At 36.1% G+C, this 20,925-nt stretch overlaps 3 protein-coding genes across 14 annotated transcripts; 1 reads left to right on the top strand and 2 right to left on the bottom strand.

Annotated features, from left to right (window-relative positions):
• The first annotated feature begins 1,408 nt into the window (after positions 1-1,408).
• On the top strand, positions 1,409-6,953 carry LOC129319896 (transcription factor TGA4). 10 transcript variants are annotated; one of them, XM_054964994.1, is made up of 10 exons: positions 1,523-1,541; positions 1,667-1,790; positions 3,167-3,387; positions 3,481-3,555; positions 3,926-3,985; positions 4,072-4,149; positions 4,237-4,315; positions 4,561-4,832; positions 5,824-6,051; positions 6,445-6,953. In XM_054964994.1, the coding sequence occupies exons 3-10, from the start codon at positions 3,229-3,231 to the stop codon at positions 6,598-6,600; spliced, it is 1,107 nt and encodes a 368-aa protein (XP_054820969.1). In that variant the 5' UTR covers positions 1,523-1,541; positions 1,667-1,790; positions 3,167-3,228; the 3' UTR covers positions 6,601-6,953. The 10 variants fall into 10 exon arrangements, with proteins under 10 accessions (XP_054820977.1, XP_054820978.1, XP_054820973.1 ...); XM_054964997.1 differs by having other exon boundaries at positions 1,524-1,541; positions 3,164-3,387; XM_054965002.1 differs by lacking the exon at positions 6,445-6,953 and adding an exon at positions 6,235-6,438 and having other exon boundaries at positions 1,409-1,790.
• Positions 6,954-7,608: 655 nt separating this feature from the next.
• Positions 7,609-11,976, bottom strand: LOC129319895 (alanine--glyoxylate aminotransferase 2 homolog 1, mitochondrial). Its single transcript, XM_054964992.1, has 9 exons — positions 11,617-11,976; positions 10,336-10,566; positions 9,867-10,037; positions 9,345-9,488; positions 9,071-9,250; positions 8,593-8,818; positions 8,241-8,354; positions 8,033-8,119; positions 7,609-7,936 (listed from the first exon to the last, which is right to left on the bottom strand). Exons 1-9 carry the CDS (start codon positions 11,872-11,874, stop codon positions 7,893-7,895), a joined length of 1,455 nt encoding a protein of 484 aa, XP_054820967.1. The 5' UTR covers positions 11,875-11,976; the 3' UTR covers positions 7,609-7,892.
• Positions 11,977-16,733: 4,757 nt separating this feature from the next.
• On the bottom strand, positions 16,734-20,925 carry LOC129320398 (putative inactive glutathione hydrolase 4). Of its 3 annotated transcripts, none has more exons than XM_054965827.1 (7): positions 20,617-20,925; positions 20,079-20,539; positions 18,964-19,479; positions 18,640-18,875; positions 18,005-18,269; positions 17,678-17,815; positions 16,734-17,469 (listed from the first exon to the last, which is right to left on the bottom strand). In XM_054965827.1, the coding sequence occupies exons 1-7, from the start codon at positions 20,627-20,629 to the stop codon at positions 17,230-17,232; spliced, it is 1,869 nt and encodes a 622-aa protein (XP_054821802.1). In that variant the 5' UTR covers positions 20,630-20,925; the 3' UTR covers positions 16,734-17,229. The 3 variants fall into 3 exon arrangements, with proteins under 3 accessions (XP_054821802.1, XP_054821803.1, XP_054821804.1); XM_054965828.1 differs by having other exon boundaries at positions 20,079-20,440; positions 20,617-20,924; XM_054965829.1 differs by lacking the exons at positions 20,079-20,539; positions 20,617-20,925 and having other exon boundaries at positions 18,984-19,123.

Raw genomic sequence — 20,925 nt, 5'->3', positions numbered from 1 at the left:
AAATTATGCTTTGTTATTGAAATTTCAACAATTTGTAGTCCTTAATTATAATTAATAATTTTTTGGGATCTTATTCGTGTTCTCCCTAAAAAGTTTTGTTTAAAATTTTAAAAGACAAATTAATTTGTAGGTCCTTCTAATTTTTCTGAAAAAGCATTATATAGGTATTAATTACATTATATTATTAATATATAATATGATTAAAATTAATCTTTTACATTTTTAATAAAATATTATATAATTTTAGAATTAATTATATAATTTTTATAACTCAAAATTTAAATAATTAGGTTGTATCTTTTAAATAATATTTTTTAAAAAATTAATAAAAATGTAAATATTCTGTACTTAAATCAATTTTTTTATTTGTCCAGAAATATTAAATCAATTTTTTATAAATTTTAAAATTATTTTTATTTTAAAAATGTCAATTATTTATTAATAATTTTAATCCCAAGAGACTAGCATGTTTAATAGACTAAATTATAAAAGACTTGATAACAATTACAAGGATCTAATTTGAAATCAAGGAAAAATAAAAGGTTGGTATAATAATTTTCTTAATTAAAGCATCATTTTGTTAGACCAGTTGGACCGACAATTGAAGCTGTTAATGGCTTAATTTTAACAAAAAAAATCATTTTTATGGTTGAGTAGGGTAGGATCGGAGTTAAACTAGAAACCATTGATTTTCTGAATATCGAATAGTTATAAATATAATATAAAAAATTAGACCCATGCTAAAAATTAATTTCATTTTTTTGAACCTTTTACATGTATAAAATTTAATTTGAGATCAATTTTTAAGAAGATGCTAACAATTATAATTATAAATGTAAGTACTTTTGAGTTTACTAATATATAATTATTAAAAATTTATTTATATTTGATAATTTATAAATTTATAACTTATCATATTGTGAATTTATGACTATGTTATGTTATTTTATTAATAATTAGACATATTATATATTTAATCCTTATATATGTACTTTATAGATGTATTTAATATTAATTTTTATTTAACCAATTCCACTGCCTGCCATAAAAATTGAGAAGTGCTCACTTTTCCGGTCAGCGCCTCAGCGGCCTTTTTTATTTTTATTTTTTGGGCCTGACCTCAGCGGCTTTTTAAAACTTTGCATCACAGTAACTAAATTCACGGGCACTGTGATCCAAATTCCAAACGCTATTCTTTTGCGCGTTTGCGCGTATCCCACCAGCGCCCCATTACTTCTGGCTGGGTCCCTGTCTTATCTCTTTCACTCGCCGGTGACCCACAAGTCTCCGACCACTGGCCTTATCGGTATGTGACGTCATCCAATCGCTGAAAGGGGTGCGAACTATGCACCCACCATATCCACCTGGTGCGCAATATAATGGGTAGTGGAAATATGACGATGACTGCTCGCTTAGCTTATTGTGAATTCTGTGACTATCAGAATCACACGATGACACGCAGAATATAAATACAATAACAAAATCAAGTCTCCAAGTTCAATCATGCATCTTCATTTTATATACTAAAATCGATTGAAACAGTGAGTCTGATATTATAATATATTTGGTGTAATATGACGAAAAAGAAAATTAAATTAGAAGCTCAAGGGTCCCTTGCTCTCTTTTAAGCTGCGTTGTTCCCCTGTCAATCATGTTGGGGGCTTAGGTCTTGCAAAGGATAGCCCTTGCTTTGGGGTCCAAGGAATTTCGTTGCGGTTTCGTTGTTCATCAAGTGACAAGTTGACAGGATTTGAGCGGGAAAAGCTTCTGAAAGTAGCTTTTAATTAAAGGTGCGGTTTTTATCCCCTTCTCTTCCCATTTCTATTTCTATTGTAGTAGAGAACTAAATTCCAAGGAAAACAAGGAATTACATACGAATCAAAATCTAATGACTCCCCTCATGAAATTGATGTGTTGTCTTGAGGTAATTGCTAATGCAGTTTTTGGTTTTCTATGACCCTTGGTACTTTCGTCCAGTAACTTTTCTTTCGTCTTTTAAACTATCACCGGGGATTGAAGTTGCTTCCAATGCCGAAAATGGTATTTTGGTTGTTGAATGAAAGTGAACTAAGCTTTGAAAACGGTTTTCTAGAACTGTCAAGTGTTATTATTGTTGTTGAGACAAGCTAAGATGAAGGGAGAAACTAAAGCATGAGTATATTTATATTTGCTATCTTTATTCATTTAGCATCAGGGTTTTTCTTCAAACGAAAGCTTCATTTCTTTTAAATGCTAACCGGTCCCAGATAATGCTCCTAGCATTTATCTAAAACCAAAGGTACTTCTGTCTCCCCCCCCCCCCTTTCACTGTATTTCAATCACCACTGAAATTGAAAGAATGATGCCATATAGCGAGACTGCTTGATTCTAAGCTTCAAGAACTTAATGTTTTCCACTCCTCATCCTCCTCTAACGCTGGCACATCTGAGAAGACTAACTTAGACTACTCTATCATTACCTGCTTATCATTTCAAATCTCGATCGTAGCCAGGGCTGAAGATCTGGGATAAATATGTCTTAGAAACTGAAATATTTACTTTATGCAGTTCTGTTATAGAAACTGTATCCATTACATTTACTCCAGTTCTGGAAGGTTTCTTCTTTCCTCATAAATCTGTTTTAATTAAAAAATTAATCTCAATGGTAGCTGATGATCGTAATTAGACACTATCTTTTGTGCTGGACAGCATTTTGGTTAGGGTGGGCTTGTAGGGCATGTGCATGCTGGGTTAAATTGACAGCAAATTTTAGGCACCGTCAGTGTTTTCTCTGTGTTTTACCTATAAGGGATAAACCATACATCATACACTTGAAATTTTCCTGCATTCTTACTAATCAAACCGATCTGTTTTGCATTGTCTTTCCTTTCAGTCCTTGTGATAATTGTTCTTTGTTTATCTTGAGTCATCCCATGATTGTTATTTGTATTTCCATAAATTTCTGTTAGTGCATTGTTACATCATGCTTAGATCAGATGATTTTCCTTCGTGTTTAACAATTTTGTACCATCAAACCATGTCAGTCCATTAATGTAAATGGGAAGTTGATTCTATTAGTTTTGATTTTGCTTTTTCAATGTTTCTATTATTACTCTTTTAAGTTAAACTAACTTTTAATGATTGTTAACTTCAATGCATTTTGCCATTTTCTTTATTCTTCACAGCAGTTTCTTGGAAAACACCTGTGTGTAATGCTGATTGAATTTCTGCACTAATCAGTCCAGCGAGCATGAATTCAACATCCACACAGTTTGTTTCCACCAGGAGGATGGGTGTATATGATCCTATCCACCAGATTAGCATGTGGGAAGAAAACTTCAAAAGCAATTGTAGTTTAAGTGCATCTATGTCTTTAATTGGTGAGGCAGATGTGAAGTTAGATACTCAGGTGCTGCTTTACAGAATTTATGCTTATATATTTTTTTGGCAAATATAATGCTTGTTCTTTCTGCTATGAGAATTAATTTCTGTTGGATAATAGTCAGAGGACTCTTCTCATGGTATTCTCGGAATTCCAAGGAATTATGACCAAGAAGCTAATAAGTCTATTGAAAAGGTAAAAGCATGTTATGCAAAAGGCTTTTTGCCTGTGTTAGTTCATTTGTACTATGTTATTCAATCTGATGTCTTTTTTCCCAAACCATTTCAATTAAGACAGAATCGCCAGTGATGATTTACCACAAGGGAGGGCACACCTTTATTTTATTTATTTTCATTTTTAGCTTTATGCACAAACATAGGGTGAAAATTGAAGGCCTGCTAGACCCAACTCATTTTGGGTTCTTTAAGGAACCTGTGCCTGATGCAGAATACTATGTCCTGTGCGTCCAGATCTTGGATATCTGGCCTGCATTCATACTTTCCATATTTCTGTTTGATGCTTAGATTGCATCTGAGATGGGACTATAACATCATGAAACATGCAGATACAAAGACGCCTTGCACAAAATCGAGAGGCTGCTCGTAAGAGTCGTCTACGGAAAAAGGTTTTGCATTGAAGATATGTGATATATATAAAAGGTTTTATGAAATTTGCATGACTTTAGATATGCTTTCTGATATTTCCTTGTAGGCTTATGTTCAGCAATTAGAATCAAGTCGTTTGAAGCTGATCAAGTTAGAGCAAGAGCTGGACCGAGCAAGACAGCAGGTACAGAGAACTTCACTCGTAGCTTTTTCAGCACCTTGCTTTCTATTGATCAACATCTGTTTTTTTTTTCCTCTTTTAATTTTTGAGGAAACAAAACTGCAGGGATCTTTTATAGGTTGTAGATTGGATTCTGATAATCTGGTATTTGCTGGATCTGTAAATTCAGGTTTGTTATTTTGTTGCTAAATCATTGTTCTTGAATTTTGTCATTTCTTGTCATTAATCCATATCTTGATTGCTGAGATAATACTCGTATTTTTAAGACTTTTTGTTCTATGAGTAAAATCACTTACATGCAAAGCCATAATCTAAATTCTTGTTTTTGTTACTGTGTTCCCAAAATTCTTGCATCATACACTTCATTTTCCCAACTAATTCTTGCATTCTAAAGAGTCAAACACAACTCTGCAGGTATTGCAACCTTTGAGATGGAGTATGGGCACTGGGTAGAAAAACAAAATAGACAAATCTGTGAACTGAGAACTGCTTTAAATGCTCATATCAGTGATGTAGAGCTCAGAATACTTGTAGATGGTATAATGAATCACTATTCTGACCTTTTCCGCATGAAATCAGCAGCCGCAAAAGTGGATGTTTTCTATGTTTTGTTTGGCATGTGGAAAACAACAGCTGAACGGTTTTTCTTGTGGATTGGAGGATTCCGCCCATCTGAGCTTCTGAAGGTAATGCTTCATATCAAGCAAAAGACCTAAGATGAGAGATTTATTCATAGAATCAGTAGGGTCTAAACATAATTGATTCTAATAAAAGTAGGATGTGTTCCCATCTTCTTTTAGGGTTCTGTAGATAAACAAGTAATGATAAATTTATGACATTTCGAATGGCTAATGGCTACATGAAAAGTATATTTGGAGACCTTTAACATCTTAATGCTCCCATGTCTTGGCGTGTGTGTGTGTGTGTGTATATATATATAGAGAGAGAGAGAGAGAGAAGCTTCTTGTTGGGAATTGGGAAAGAGAAAATGGAGGGGAACAGAATTAAAGGTTTCATTGAAACCTCTCCTTTCTTCAGGCGTTTATTATGAGAGGGGCAGAAAAATGGAAGATTTTCGTCTAGCCATCCAAAATCCTTTGAAGTCCTCCACTTCTTTATAGTTTTAAATTCTCTTAATTTGGGAAATTTTGGAGGAGAAAGTTTTATCAAACCATGGGAAGGGTGATTATCATTTGACCTTCCTTCCCCTCCCCTCCCAATTCCCAAACGTACCTTCTATGTTATTCGAATATATGATTCTACAGTTTGCTTTTTCTATTTGGATGGCTTTGTTTTCAAATACCAGATCTTTATGCAAGTTCCCTTACTTCATAGTAATTGATTTTGGAGGTCAATAGGACTTCTATCTGAACCACTGGCATCCAATTAATACTACTAATCTTATTTGAAGCAAGTGATGTAAAACCCTTGCCACCTCTGGATATTGTCTCTTTTCTTAGAATAAGAATCCTTTTACATATCTATATATCTCACCAGATGTTCCGTAGTTGTTCTAGAGTGGAGTCAAATCAGGTGGCATTTAGATTTTGTATTGACTTCATTCCTTTGTCACGAATTACATATCGCTGGCCTGCCTGATTCAGATGTGATAATCTCTGTTGTCAGCGTAACTTTTTGACAGATAATGTATATTGAAGAATTTGTTTTTAACTGCAGGTTCTTGTCCCTTTGATTGAACCCTTGACAGAGCAGCAACGAATGGATGTTTATAACCTTGGACAATCATGCCAGCAAGCAGAAGATGCACTTTCACAAGGTAGGGACAGACTTCAGCAAATTCTTGCTGAAACTGTTGCAGCCGGACAACTGGTTGACGGAACTTACATTCCTCAGATGGCTACTGCAGTGGAGAAGTTGGAAGCTTTGGTGAGCTTTGTGAACCAGGTATCGAACTTCACTCTCCTAATAGCCATCCTTTTCAATGAATGTTATGATCCAAGCACACTTGTAATTTGCATGCCTGTGTTTTGCCAAGAAAACTGTCCTTTTCCAAGTAGTCTCACATCTACTCACCCTTCAGTTTAGGCCTCTCGGCTTAAACTTACGTGGAATTTTTTCTTCAAACAGAGCAGTCATTTTATGACTTTACATTTAGGAAGAACGATCTCGGAACTAGGAAGGCAGCTATAGAAGTTGGGTGATCAAGTTTACTGGTGTTTTTATTCCATTGCACAGCGCACGCAGACAAATACCATAATTACTTCTAAGTGCATTTTGATTCTAGAAAAGCTGTGTCTAGGCTTTTAGCAAAATTAATCTAAGCCTTATATGGAACAGGCTGATCATCTTCGGCAGGAAACCTTGCAACAAATTCTTCGAATCCTTACAATTCGTCAGGCAGCTCGATGCTTGCTTGCTTTAGGGGAATACTTCCAACGCTTGCGAGCTTTGAGCTCTCTCTGGGCTAATCGTCCTTCCGAACCACCTGCTTAGTCTCGCAAACACAGAACAAACTTGTGATGTGAAACACAGACGAGGTTGGCCATTGACTCATACAACTAAAAAAGTGTCTTCTCCAAGACCGTGAAAGAATGTGCCAGGCATGGTGCAGGGCGCCCCCAATTTTTCTAGCTACCCTAGCGTTTTGGGGAAGTTGTAAATATGATCGTTATATAAATAGGAGTATGTGAATAAATTTAAGTTGGAAGCTAGGTGATGCTGTCTAGATGAAACATCTAGATTATGTGATGAGTTTTCATGGAAAATTGGCAATGCAAAAGTAAATGTGTATAAAGATGTGATTTGCGTTCAGAATAAATCTATAAATTCCGATTCCCATGATCCTATCTTACGGTCGTTGACATTAACTATCTTAAAATGCACATGTTTCTCTTTCATGTTTCTTCTTTCCCCGATAGGCGCTCATGTATGAGCATGAAGAGGCCGTCAGGCAAGTGCTAACTGATGTACTGTGCATTTTACCTTACAAAAGACAGACATACAGAGCTCGCTCACTCGGTGAAAAATATTTTTCTGAATAAAATTTGAGTACGTGTGACATCCCCCCCATTCAAAAAGAATGAGAACTGGAATAATTAGTCGATTTTAACTTGTCCTTCATGTGGAATTCATCAATGGCTCCTATTTTGTTCTGATCTGATCATAATTAAACGGAAGGATGAGTAATTCATTTTAAAAAATCGATTAAAGATTAACTATATAATGCAGATATTAAACACAAGAATTTGCTGGTCCACCATTCATTGATATCAAGTCTCCGTCCAAGTTTAGAAAAAATCTCCATCCTTGTTTCTCCCCTGCTGGCAGTTAGAGTATTACTATTAATTAGATGGTTTTTAATGGTTTTGACCTTTAAGTGCTGGTTTATTCTTTTATTTTCTTTTTTTCCTTTTTCGTGAAAAAAATGTGGTTAAAATCAACTAACTGCATCACTGCACCTGGGGCAGTCATATAGTTGACTGGAGACGATCCAGGTCCCAATTCGGAGAAACAGCCACTTAGTCTACACAAGCAAATCTGTCTCTCTCTACATGATTTTCGAGTTGAACGCCATAACCCCGAAATGAAATCCAATTCATGACACCAGTCAACAATCAACATTATATGAGAAAGAAATCCACTTTGTAAGGGGTTGGGCATTGCATTGTTATTCAAAGGGATGAGTTAAACACATGGACTGGGCAACTGTTCTTCTAGCATAGCAACCTGGCCCAGTAATCCACGAGTTCATAGGATCCCTAGTCATCTCAGCTCCTAGCAGATTCTCACAGCTTTGAAAGAGCATAGTCCAAGGCATCCACAACAAAATCTGCATAACATAAAGAAACCGGTGAATGAAACAACATTCTTCACTCAGAAGACTTCAACCAAGAGCCTAGTTAAGATAGCACAGAAGGAACAAAACCTGCGTCATCTTTGGTGAAACACATCGGTGGCTTAATCCTAAAAACATTTCCGTGCAGTCCTCCTTTGCCAACTAAAACACCAAGCTCTTCACAATTTCAGAAGCAACCAGGTTAGCATGTTTAGACAACATTTCGGGAACGCTTTACACACACTCACACAGACGTATATATAACAAATATTTTGAGCAGGCCATTATAATTTGGTACCTCTGAGTTTTTCAAATAAAACTGCAGTTTCGGCCTTTGCAGGTGTCTTCTCTTTTCGATCAGTAACAAGTTCTATCCCCACCATTAAACCTCTTCCCCTCACATCTCCAATGACTGCCGCCAAATATAATAATTATGAGAATATGAAAGAATATGAAACAGTATAATTACAGTAAAATGAGAAATAGTCACGTGTCCAGCACATAAAATGCAGATGCAAACTGACTCCCAGAGAGCAGATCATGAGCTAAGCTCCAGCAACTAATGCCTCTATTCAACCAAGCATAAAGAAAAGTAGAGTCCAAAACAGTAATACAAATATTTCGGGGATGCTAAATTCAAGATTTCATACTTTCATATCTACGCATAAGAGACCTCAAACGCTCAAGCAAGTGAGAACCAACAGCATCACAATGGGATTGACGCTTTTCCTTATCAAGAACCTGAAGCACTGCAAGCCCACCAGCAGAACATACGGGGTTGCCACCAAAAGTATTAAATTGAATCTTTTGGGCCATCACACTTGCAATTTCTGGAGTAGTAACTACGGCTCCTAATGGCAAACCATTGCCGATACCCTGATACATGTAAACAAGAGAAACAATAGTGACTGAGCAAGATGCACGTAAGGTACTTTGTTTGTCAAAATCAATTTATTGAAAAAAAAAAAAGCATAAACAGAACATAAAACAAAATAGCCAGAACAATAAAATGAAAAACATTAAATAATGCTAATTAAAAATATTAATATCATGACGGACAAATGATGTTGCAATTCAAGTGGAGCTAGATTTCCATGATTTAGTAAATAACGAGATGATGGTCTAGACCTTTGCCATGGTAACAATATCAGGAATGACACCTTGAGTCTCAAATCCCCAATAATGGCTCCCTGTTCGTCCAAATCCAGTCTGCACTTCATCAGCAATGCAGACACCACCGGCCTTGTGGATAATGTCATATACTAGTTTCAAGTACCCAGGAACCAGTTCAACTGCTCCTCCAACTCCCTATAAGTTGTGGAGAAAATGTAAATAGAAAAAACCAGACCAAGAACATCCTTGAATATTAATTTGAGCACTAGATGTGGTAAATTATTCGAACCTGTATTGTTTCAGCTATAAACCCAGCAATCTTTCCTGAAGTTCCATAGTCAATGTGATCCTGTACTTCTTTGGCATAACAACTAGCATCCGAGCCAAAGACTCCATGATATGGATCTGGGTTCATGACATGATGAATTTCACCCTTAAAATGTCAAAAACCTTGATAAGAATAACAGGCATACCACTTCTTTAATATAAAGATGAATACTGCGTTCACAATGGTAAATTTCTCAACTAAACTAGCACGCCATCCTAGTAAATTTCTTTCCACTATTGGTCTGTTTTTTCATAGAAACCAAATAAACAAAAAGAAGATAGAAATTCAAGATTGATAATTTTGATAATCAAGTTGTAACTTTGATTCTTGAACTTGACAGGGTAAACTCAGGAAAAAGAATTAAAGTTATATTGCCATGTTTAGTGGTATTTGCATGCAGCTGATAGTTCAGAATGAAAGTTGACAGGGTCATGTACGATTAATCAACCAATAAAGATCATCTGACCTATTATATAGACATACCTCTGGTATTGGATATTTCCATGTGTTCAGAGCAGTCAGCCCAATTGTGCCAGAACTGCCTCCATGATATGCATTCCTCAAAGAAATCATACCAAGATTACCAGTGTATAAACGGGCCATCAACATTGCTAATTCATTTGCTTCTGAACCAGAATTTACAAAATAAACAACCTGAAATTCAAATTTCTTTATTTGATACTTACATTCTACATGTCAATATAATCAAGAAAACTAAAAATATTGAAAATCGTTTCAGCAATCACTGCCTTAGCAGAAAGACTCCTCTTCATCCCTTCATTTCATCCATTAAAATCTAACTAGATGCCATGGAAAAATAAAGCAAAATAATGATATGGAGAAATTGTTGCTATTTGAAAGCATCAGAGACATTTCAAAATGGTTGGACATTTTGAAATCATACTGGTGTTACAATCTGTAATTCAACACAACTAATGATGACAAAGTTGACCTTAAGGTTTCCAGGCATTTTTGATGCCAATGCCTCGGCAAAATCAGCTATCGCATGGTGTAGATATATAGTTGTAGCATGCTGCAGGAGTTTGCTCTGCTTCACAATAGCATTCAAAACTTCAGGATGGCAATGCCCACAAGAAACAGTAACTATTCCAGCAAAAGCGTCGAGATAACGCCTGCCACTCTCATCAAATAGATATTGCATTTTGCCCTCCACTATGTTGAGCTGTTAGTACAATTAAAGGTTGAATTAGATATACAGAGCTTATGGAAAAACAAGGAAAGAAGCATTACTAAATCTGAAAGGTCACACATTATATATACACTTGATATGTAGAGGGACCTGGACCATACATATCTTAATAGCAGTGACAAGATATAATAACAGTTCTGGTCATAACGAACCACACACAGCAAAATTGGAGGAAACTATTTCTGGATCAGTAGATTAGATCCCATCAAAACCAATAAAGAATTCAGGGTGGTAGAAGCAGAATTGATCATTGCAGAAACGGGATTCACTGGAAGTTTTTCAAAGAAATGCATTGAATAACAAAAAGTTACTGAGAAGTTGTACGGCCAAAGCGTATGCAAGCACATCAGACCAGATATTGACATTGCTCCACATATCACCTCGTTTTGATTGTCTCTCTGAAGCCAGGCTAATAAACCCAATGGTAATATATATAAGAAAACAGACAGCAAAACCCCTCGCTTAACGAAAAAGAGAATAAGGTAAATGTTTTGCTGGAATGAGTTAAACTACTTTGCTCTTAGCCCATTCACTGCACGGTTGCGCCCAAATTTTAAAAACTTCCCGAACAAGTCCAGATTCATTTGCGGTTCCAGAAGTTATCAATTACATGTTATCAGACTAGCATTTCACTTGAAAATTCAAAGCATCAACTTTCATCAATACGAGACGTACAGTTACTCGAACAACTACTCGAGCAGATAAATTTGAGAAGAGATATCTAAACAAACGACGTGTGGTTTAAATCAAGAACAAAAGTCGTGTTAGTGAAAAACTGATGTACATGATGAAACGAAGATTAGACTATCGATACGCACGCAGATCAGCAAAAGGAATCAGAAAATGATGAGTGAATCTACCCAAAAAGGAGAGAGAAAATGATGAGTGAAAAAGATCCCAACGAAATGCATACACACACAAATGCAGAGCAGAACAATAAGAATACTTTTTATTGCAAATTATTGGATTTTCAGCACAAGAAGAAAAACAATGGACAGGGTTTGATTTGTTTTGGAGACTTACAGGTTTCTGGTAGTAGTGGAATAAGGATGGACCGAGGAACTTCTTGCGTTTAACGAAAACTTCATCGGCCAATGGTCCTTTGTATGGCTGAGGCTGATAATCAAATGGTGGAAGCAGAGGTAGGCGAGCATCATGGGTAGCAGTGGCGGAAGTAGTGAAAGGAGAAGAAGGAACTCTAGAGAAAGCACTGCAGAGAGAAAGGTCAAACCTGGACTTGTATTTTGCGGAGCCTTTTTTCAGTAGCCCTTGCAGAGCCATGGCCCTACCGATCAGACTCTTGGATCAGAGGTTCTGTAAGAGGACAGAAGTAAATTGCTGGACGACAGTGCTCGCTGCTCACAAACCTGTACGTGGGTGTTTGTACTTTGTGTTTAACTTTTGAGCGTTGCTTAAAAGCAAGTTTTACTGAATCCACTTTGTTCCGTATGAATCTCAGTTAAATATAATTAATTATAATTATTTGAATACTTTTTTTATAGAATTAATTTTAACTGTATAAATTATTAAAAAATATTACTTTTTAAAATTAAATTATTAATAAATTTATATATAATATTATTGAATTTGTTAAATTTTATTTAAGTAGTGAAATTTATTATTTAAAGTACATATCAAATTAATTAAAAATTTTAAATTATATTAATATTTAAATCCCTTGTCTCTTTCACTCTTTTTAATACACTCTCCTCCCTCGCCTCTCCCCTCCTCATGGTCTGCCTCTCACTTCTTCCAATTCCAACGCCATTTCACTCCTTCCCTCTCTATCTCTCTTCTCTGCACCTGTGGCCTGTGCTTGTGGGGGAAGAACTGTGGAAACAAACACATACAAGAATGATCCGCGTGGAAGGAATCAAAGGAGGTGGAGCGAGAGTTGGCACTGGCGAGGACGACATGGGCGATAGGAATGTAATGCAGCAACCATCTTACAAAAACAACCCCACGGTGGGATCTGTGCCTCTTGCCTTCAGGAGAAGCAAGGTAGGCTTGTTTCCTCCTCCTTCCCTCTCCCCATTCGTCCCTCTTCCTCCTCCTCCTCCTCCCCTTCTTGCAGATCCGATATGGCTCCTTCTTCCTCAGCCGCTTTCGCTTCCACTAGCTGTAGTTGGAGACGGCAGACGGTGAGAAGCTCGGCGGTGCGAGGACGATGGCAGAGAGAGGATACCAGGATTCGTTTGTGCTCGCGAGGCAGACCGAGATACAGGCTAATATGGGACAGCTTAAAGAGAAACGTAAATGGACTGACCGACTGAGGGTAACATTTGGTAGGTGCAATTCACTGACAATTATTTATTATTCTTAACGGTAAAGTACATCAGATAGAAGCTAATGAATTCAGCTTAATTGTGAAAGCGATTATTACTTCATTAATCGATTATTCCATTTTATGGTGTTTGGGTAATTTCCTTGTAATGATCGATTGTACCCTAAAAACTCGATTTTGAAGCATAACCAAACAGGCACTCTGTCATCCAGCCGCTCTTATTTGGTTCATTTTGGTAAGTTTTTGGGCTTGGGTTTATCTTGGTAGTTTACATGAGTCCATTACTAAGGAGAAGACTTCAGATAGCATTTAGAAAAATTAATCTCAATTATTGACTGTAGACCTATTTTAGGCAATAAAAAAAATCTATTCATCAAAAGTAGATATACTAAAAGTCAATTTAATTTGTATTAAAAAAGTTAATTTAATAAAAATTAATTATTATAATAAAACTTTTAATTAATAAATCAAAACTTTTGAAATGTCAAAACTTAAAAGTGAAATCCTATTCTCTCTATTTTAAATTGTCAGACAATTTTAAAGTATTTTGCTTTTCCAAGACATAAATAATTTGACAAAACTAATATTTCATTAATAATGTTTTTTGATATTATCTTTTAAGTGAAGAAATAATTAAAATAATTGTGAATTTAAAATTATGTTAAACAAAAAGTATTTTTAAAAATTTAGATTTTTATCTTGAAAAAATAACTTTTGTGATGTGTTGTTGTTGAGGTGTACTGATATACATAATCTTATGATCTTATCTCAAATTATTGAGGAGGTACAATGTAAAATCAATTGTTTGAACCATCATTATATTTCCCAGCCAAAAGAAGAATTATCATTGTATCATTTTTATGAAATTCTAGTTTATTTTGGATAGTTTCTCTCAGAACCTATCCCATTTTCCTCTCGTATCTTCCCCTTGCATTACTTTTTTCCCGATATATTCTTCTTTTCTTAGTTTTACTAATATTTATTGGTATGTATTTTCTTCATCTTATCATTTACTATGGTTGCACAAAGGATTGACCTAACAGAAGTTCAGCCTAACCTAAAATCCAGTCCTTCTTCTGAAAAGGATTGAATTCAACAATCTATGATCTAATCTAGTTCTAGTATAACATGAAACCAAACGAAACTGAACTGGTCCAATAGAACTAGGAGACTAGTCTTAACCTTATCCAATATCTCACTTTATTTTTTTTCTTTTTCATCTATGAAAGGTAGTAATTTATTTTAACATAATAAACTCAACTAACATGATAGAATTACTTGTAGTCATATAAAATTTATCACAATAACAACAATTATAAATCCACAACAATCTTTAATAATAAGAAAAGGTATTCCAGTTACAACACAAATGATTCAAATTAAATAACTTTTAACAATATTAAACAACCTTCACCACATCTAAAGTCAATTATGCAATTCAACATCAAATTTCATCAGCAAAAAGGAGAAAATTGAGATTGGTCAATGTTAAAATTTTGCTCAATATTTATGACTTCACAAGTATAAAACACAAAAAAATTACTAATTATTATTATAAATTAACTTACTATAATAATAATTAACAAATTAATTATAATATTAAATAAGTTTATAAGATCGAACTAAATAGTCCAGATACTCGGTCTCTTATCTAGTTTAATCTGAAGAAAGAGTTTGATCTTTTTGATCTTGAAAGACCAAATTTTATCTGGACTAGACAGGACTGAATTTGTCTCGAGTTAAACCGAACTGAACTAGACTGAAAAACTTTTACACAGTCCTATCATTTACTCTCTCTCCAATCTTAATATTTCTTTTTTTAGGATACTTTCTTATCCCATTTATAAAGTGTTATATATAACAATATTTAATGGTTTTTTATTTTTGTCTCTTCAAAATTTAATAAGTGATCCCGTACATTATAACTGAAAATTTTTGTTCCTTTAAAAATAATTTTTCAAACATCTTTTAAAAAAGTTAACAATATACTATTTTCATAAGATATGTGCGTGTGAATAGTAATGCCTCATTTGATGATAGGGAAGGGCTTTTGATGGAAATGGAAGTAAAAGTAAATGTGAGATAAAAAAATATATTTGATGTACACATAAAAGTAAAATATAAATTTTATTCAATAAATATATTTATATTTTAAAATGACCAACATACTAAGAAAGAAAATAAAAAATTGATCGAAGCAAAGCAAGCATCACCACCGCTCATTCTCAACAGAGCCACTCCGTCTCCCACAACAAGCATCATCATGGACACCAAAGCTTCCACCATTGATAATGTTTGCTTTATGTACTAGAATAGTGGCAGCAAAGCTTTCAACTTCCTTTTCATTTGTTAAACCCTCACCATTCTGGGCCCTTCACCCTGAAATCTTACACACCCATATATATACCCTTAGAGCAATAACTAGATTTACAAATATATGAGATCTTCAACAATAGTATCTATAGGAAAATAGCACAAATGCACTCCTCCTCCATGGCGTCCCTCTTCGACCAAGATTCATGCCTCCACTAATTTTATTTAATATTGTATTTGCGCAGATGCGATGTAAGTGCTTGAGGCTGTAGGGAATGGGATTGGAGAACAGACTGGCAGTATTGAAATAGGAGAGATCGAGCTCGGTGATGGAGGTTTTAAGTGTTGTGGGTGTCGAACTAGCAGCAGAGGTGGGCATCGTCGTTGCTCAGGAGAAGAGGGAGGAGTGGGTCATTCATCAAAAGCTGGAACATGGCAAGAGAGAGGTTGAGGGTAAAGATGATAAAATGACCGAGGAAATGAGGTAGGAACTCAGTTTCATGGGTCTTCCTGATGAACTCAATTCCATCAAATTTAATCATTTAATAGAACTTACTTTCTCAGAGAACTCAGTTCATGCATACCAAACACAATAATGTATGGGTTTTACTTCCATTTCCACTCCCTTCCCTCAATTCCTTGCTATCAAATGGGCCATAGAGGTTCTTATTATTTAAGTAAGTCATTAAAAATTCATATCCCAACCTTTATGTTTGTAGAAATTTAATTAAAAGATATCCATCATTTACTCTTAGCATCTAGAGATAGATAATCTCTACAGTTGGTGGAACTATCCCATCTACTATTAAAAATTTATAAATACAAAAGAGTAAAAATACTTAAAAAAATCATTGCCTAAAAACATCCAGTAGTTTAAAATAAAGAAATGTGGATGAGTACCATGAAATTATTTTTGTCCCTTTAAAGTCATGCTTTGAAAATGAAATTTAATGATTTAGTCATAGATATGTTAAAAAAATAATTTCTCAAGCACTCATGTAATTGTTTTTACCTTAGCTTTTTGATGTTTCTACGAGATAACTTTTTAAATAATTTTGTTCTTTTACTGGAATTATAACGAGACATGATGACAATACATGGTGGACCCTTCTGATCAACTCGGGCCCATGTTCTGACGAATCATGAATGATTTACATCGTGGATCTCATCTCGTAGCGGGATGGATTGGATTTAGCTTGACCTCTTATTTCCTTCATGCATTCCACCAATATTCTTCCATTACTATGCCTCTCTTCATTGAACTGTCATGCATAATTGTTTTTCTCTCTTTCATTCTGTATCTTTATGTCATTCTCTTTTCTCATTCCATCCACCAACATAGATGGAATGTTTGCTTGCGTTCTTCCTTAGCTGTTCCTTCTGATTTTGGCCCTTGCGTGTTCTGCTTAGATTCCATGTTGATCAGCGATGAAGAAACCTAGTTCTTGATAGGAAATATCAGAATTTTTCTGTCTGATAATTGTATCAGTGTAGTTAGATTATAATTATATTTCTACCATTTTGCGACAATGAATCCCACAAATGAACAAGTCACAAGCCATTTTAATTAGATCATACTCACAAGTGATACAGCTTTCACTACTGTAGTCCACGAAGCAAAGTGACTAAGAAAGTGAATCAAACACATGCTAATGAACCTCTACGGCATAAAGAACCACATTCCAAGTGAATATTGTCCTCATAATCACATGGTTAACATCTACAGATCAGACGATCCGTGGGTAATTGTTGAGTCAGCATAAAGAAAGATGCAGGGGTCTATCCGCATCTATGAAGTGGGGATTGGGAAATTAATATTCTCAGAAGGAGTGAACATACAGTCACATGTCCGCACAAAACTTGCACTGAATCTGAATCGCTTTTTCGAAATACAAGGGTACCTTTACCCCATCTTTCATGCAAGGGGCAACGTGGCATTTTCTCGATTCCTAGAAGGAATGAGGACTCTTATTGCTAGCTCACAATTGCACCAACAGAGAATACAAAAGTTGAACAGGGATCGATCTCAATGAAATTTTCTAAAAGCCTGCAGGAAAACCACCCTTTCTTGGGTCGCTCACTGCCACTAACTTCCCAATATCATCATCTTTTTTGTACCTTTCAGTGTCTTGAACAATAAACTGGCAAATAGTCCCTCCTGGAAGGTCTTGTAGGACATGGCCCCTCTTCTTGAGGGCTGCCCTTATGTCACCAGAAAGTTCTATGTGGTCACCGCTCACTGTTGTCCAGTTCTCATAATTAACCACGTTAGGTATCAACTGCCCAGATGACACAAAATTAGTTTCTCCAGTAATAACTTGGTTGCCAGAAACAGTGATCACAAAGAACTGTAAAATTCGAGACAAATAAGCAATCTGCGAAGGTGAAGGAGCTTTGTTGTACAGTATCATTCGACTACTATTCATTATATGTAGCAACTCTAATCAATCTGCGCTAGAATGGGGGAAAAAAGAGCTTTGACAGTACCTGATGATATACCCTTGGAGAAATTACAGAATGAAAAGGATCCAGTCCTCTTACAAAATGATTCAAAAGAACTTCTGCGGTTCCAGCAATGATCATACCTCCTCCACTGGCACCTAGTACAGCTTTCAGCTTCCCATCCTGTATGGGCATAGACAGGTATGATTGGAAGGAATAATACAAATACCGTTGCGTGCTACCTTACTTTACATCAATTCTCTCCTGGTGAAGCCAACTAGTTGGTTGTCTTCGACATGAAAAATCAGTTTCTTTACAAAATGGAACATGACAGCTCAAATGAAGGATGAAAAATTTTAGCAAAAAGGATACCTTGAGGACAATGGTTGGAGACATGGACGATAAGGGTCGTTTTCCTGGCACAATGAAATTGGCAGGAGCTGGTGGTGGAACATTGTTCGAAACATTTGCAGGCATGGAGAAATCATCCATCTCATTGTTCAACACTATTCCTGTACTTGGTGAAAGCATTCCTGCTCCAAAATAAGCATTTATGGTGACAGTCATAGAAACAGCATTTCGCTCCTGATCTATGATGCTTACATGACTGGTACCATGATCTTTAACCTGATTCCACCTTTAGGAGGAAATGAAAAATAACACAGCTTTGTCAACAAAAGAGGAAAAACACGAAGAAGAAGAAGCACGGCATAGTTGAGATTCCCTGCTGGTGGTATTTCTATTGGCCCTCCAAAACGCAGAAATAAAAATATTGACTGTTCTGCATGGTCATGATTGATTGATAAATGGTTTTGCAGCATGTTTCCTAAGCATCTACCCCAAAAGTTGAGAATAATTTACTCATTTAGATTAGTATGTGCAACAAAAGACACAGTATGTCGAGAATTTTCATGATTAACCATAGCATCTAAAGCATTGTGGAGAAACATAGACAGTTTAGCATCATATCTTGTAGCAAGTTATCTCTCGTCAATCTCGCAGCTTACCTTCCACCATAATGACCGGGACCAAAAGTTCTATTGTCGTCGATGTCTTTCTTCAACTCCTTAGCAAACCTGGGAGAAAGCATGTCTAAAAGAACTGCAGTTATATTTACAAAATCCGGATCACCAAGATTCATTCTCACGGCAAATACATGTTTCATAGCTTCAATTTCTCGATGGATCCCTAGGGGGCCTAAAAAACCAGAAGGGGCTTCATATTGAGCTAGAATGTTCAGCATCTGTTGCAGTACATGAGATATGAGTAAATCATTAGCAAAGTTATGAAAATCATGATGGTCGCTAGCAATGCAAAGAAGATATACATACAAGTATCGTTGGAGGGCCACCTGAGGGAGGAGGCATGCCAAGGACCTTTAATCCAAGAACGTCCGCAGATAAAGGTTCTTTCTGTTTAACACTGTATGTTTTCAAGTCTCTCATGGTCAAAATGCCCCCAGCCTTCTTTACATCTCTGACTAAATTAAGGCCGATCCTTCCGTTATAGAAGGCTCGCGGACCAGATTCGGATATTGTTCTTAATGTTTCTGCTAGTTTTTCATTATGGCATATGTCACCTATCCGCAAGAGTTTTCCTTTAGATGTAAAAATAGCACGAAGTCCTGGGTCATCCAATATGTATGATTCCGTTCGAACCATTTGCATGCGAAGGTACGGTGATATCTTAAACCCTCGACGAGCAAGAGCCTCTGCTGGCTGCACAAGCCTCTTCCATGGCAGCTTCCCATGTCGTTTCCACACTTTGTAAAGGCCAGCAAGTTGTCCGGGAACTGCCACAGAGAGCGCACCTCTCCCCTTCAGAGTAGTATTGCCAGCATACATATTCTAAAAAAATGAAAGATTACGGAAGAATCATTTTGAAGGATTTGCTATACCAATTATGAGATTTCAAGATCAGTCTAAGATTTACACAGTGCTCTATGCGGTTCACTTAACGAAACCTGTCCAGTGACGCTGCAGTTGGATTGCATTTTAAGAACTCTTGGTTCAATTGATTATCCTACGATAAGGATCAATTCAATTTTATGATCTTTTGATTGGCACTTTTCCCGGTGAAAAGTTGAAACCTTGGAAGCTTGTGAACACATGCGATGATGTAATTTGCAGGGTCTTTCTGGTTTTCAAAAGATGGCCCGATTGTAAAATTGGAAGTGTGATTTTGTTTTAATTTTGTCCTTCTTAGATACTACATAGTAAAATGACATGTAGGAAAAGAAAAAAAAGATAGTAAAATGACATTATATAGGTATCAGGGAAGCAAATATTAAGAGCAGAAAGATTTTTTAAAAAAATTAAAAAAAGAAAACACTGATATTGGGTCATTTTACAAGAAAGGATGGGGTTTGAAACTAAACTTGAAGGATGAGAGAGCTTTTTATACCACAGAAAAACAAAAAATAAAAATAAAAATTGAGAGAGCTTACCTGAGAAGCAAGAGAAGGAGCAGTTTCTCGCATGTCTAAGGCTTCTGCTTGGCCATTAACTAACCTGAGCAGCAGGAAGGCTCCACCACCAAGGCCACTCGACGCTGGACTCACAACCCCCAAACAAAGAGCAGCGGCGACGGCAGCATCGACGGCATGCCCTCCTTCACGCAGAACGTCCGATCCGATTCTCGAACATCGACGATCGTCCGTCGCAACAGCGCCATGATACACGTCGATTACCTCCTGTCTCAGCTTTTTCTGCCCAGTCGTAGCATTCAGACTCGAAGCAGAAGCCAAATTTGAAATAAGCAGGAATCCCCTGGCAATGGCAGCCCATAGCAATACAACTGCATATCCAACTGATACATGATAACGAAAATTAATGCTGATAATATCGGGGCAAACAAGTCTTCCCCAGTCTTCTCTTAAATTCTCTATTCCTTTTGGAACTAAACATCCTACGAATATAAAATAGTAGAAGGTTACAAGATTTCTCGATTTAGAGCAAATATACTTCGCGTAGGAGGAGACATACCTGGACCTTCCATTCCGTATAAAACTGAACCCGAGCCACGATGCTACATTGTTTTCTCCGTAATGTTCAGCTTATTCTCTGCCTCGGTAGTCGATAGCTCTTCTTTCTCAGTGAGTAGGTGGATAGAACTTATTCGACGGCAATCTATCTATTATCCTATTATACACAGAATTTTTAATCTATTTGTCTCTTCTTTTGACAAAAAAGGCACGAGAGACGGAAAATGGAGAAGAAAAAAGTATACTGCAAACTTGTCGACTTCAGTACTTTACCCAGACTCACACTATGGACTATGGAAACCTACGCATT

This window comes from Prosopis cineraria, unplaced genomic scaffold (assembly GCF_029017545.1).
Source record: "Prosopis cineraria cultivar Desert tree isolate PC_DT_omini unplaced genomic scaffold, ASM2901754v1 PC9, whole genome shotgun sequence".
Taxonomy (NCBI): Eukaryota; Viridiplantae; Streptophyta; class Magnoliopsida; order Fabales; family Fabaceae; genus Prosopis; species Prosopis cineraria.
This window is presented reverse-complemented; position numbering and strand designations above follow the sequence as displayed.

Excerpts from the sequence above, each read along its gene's own strand:
- LOC129319896 (XM_054964998.1), top strand. The coding sequence starts at position 3,229 with ATGAATTCAACATCCACACAGTTTGTTTCCACCAGGAGGATGGGTGTA. Across the intron at positions 4,833-5,823 it reads GCCCATCTGAGCTTCTGAAG|GTTCTTGTCCCTTTGATTGA; the intron begins GTAATGCTTCAT and ends TTTTAACTGCAG. Across the intron at positions 6,052-6,444 it reads TGGTGAGCTTTGTGAACCAG|GCTGATCATCTTCGGCAGGA; the intron begins GTATCGAACTTC and ends TATATGGAACAG.
- LOC129319895 (XM_054964992.1), bottom strand. The coding sequence starts at position 11,874 with ATGGCTCTGCAAGGGCTACTGAAAAAAGGCTCCGCAAAATACAAGTCC. Across the intron at positions 10,567-11,616 it reads TCCACTACTACCAGAAACCT|CTCAACATAGTGGAGGGCAA; the intron begins GTAAGTCTCCAA and ends TTGTACTAACAG. Across the intron at positions 9,251-9,344 it reads TTATAGCTGAAACAATACAG|GGAGTTGGAGGAGCAGTTGA; the intron begins GTTCGAATAATT and ends CACAACTTATAG.
- LOC129320398 (XM_054965827.1), bottom strand. Across the intron at positions 18,270-18,639 it reads CCCGGTCATTATGGTGGAAG|GTGGAATCAGGTTAAAGATC; the intron begins GTAAGCTGCGAG and ends TTCCTCCTAAAG. Across the intron at positions 17,470-17,677 it reads CTCCAAGGGTATATCATCAG|TTGATACCTAACGTGGTTAA; the intron begins GTACTGTCAAAG and ends TCATCTGGGCAG.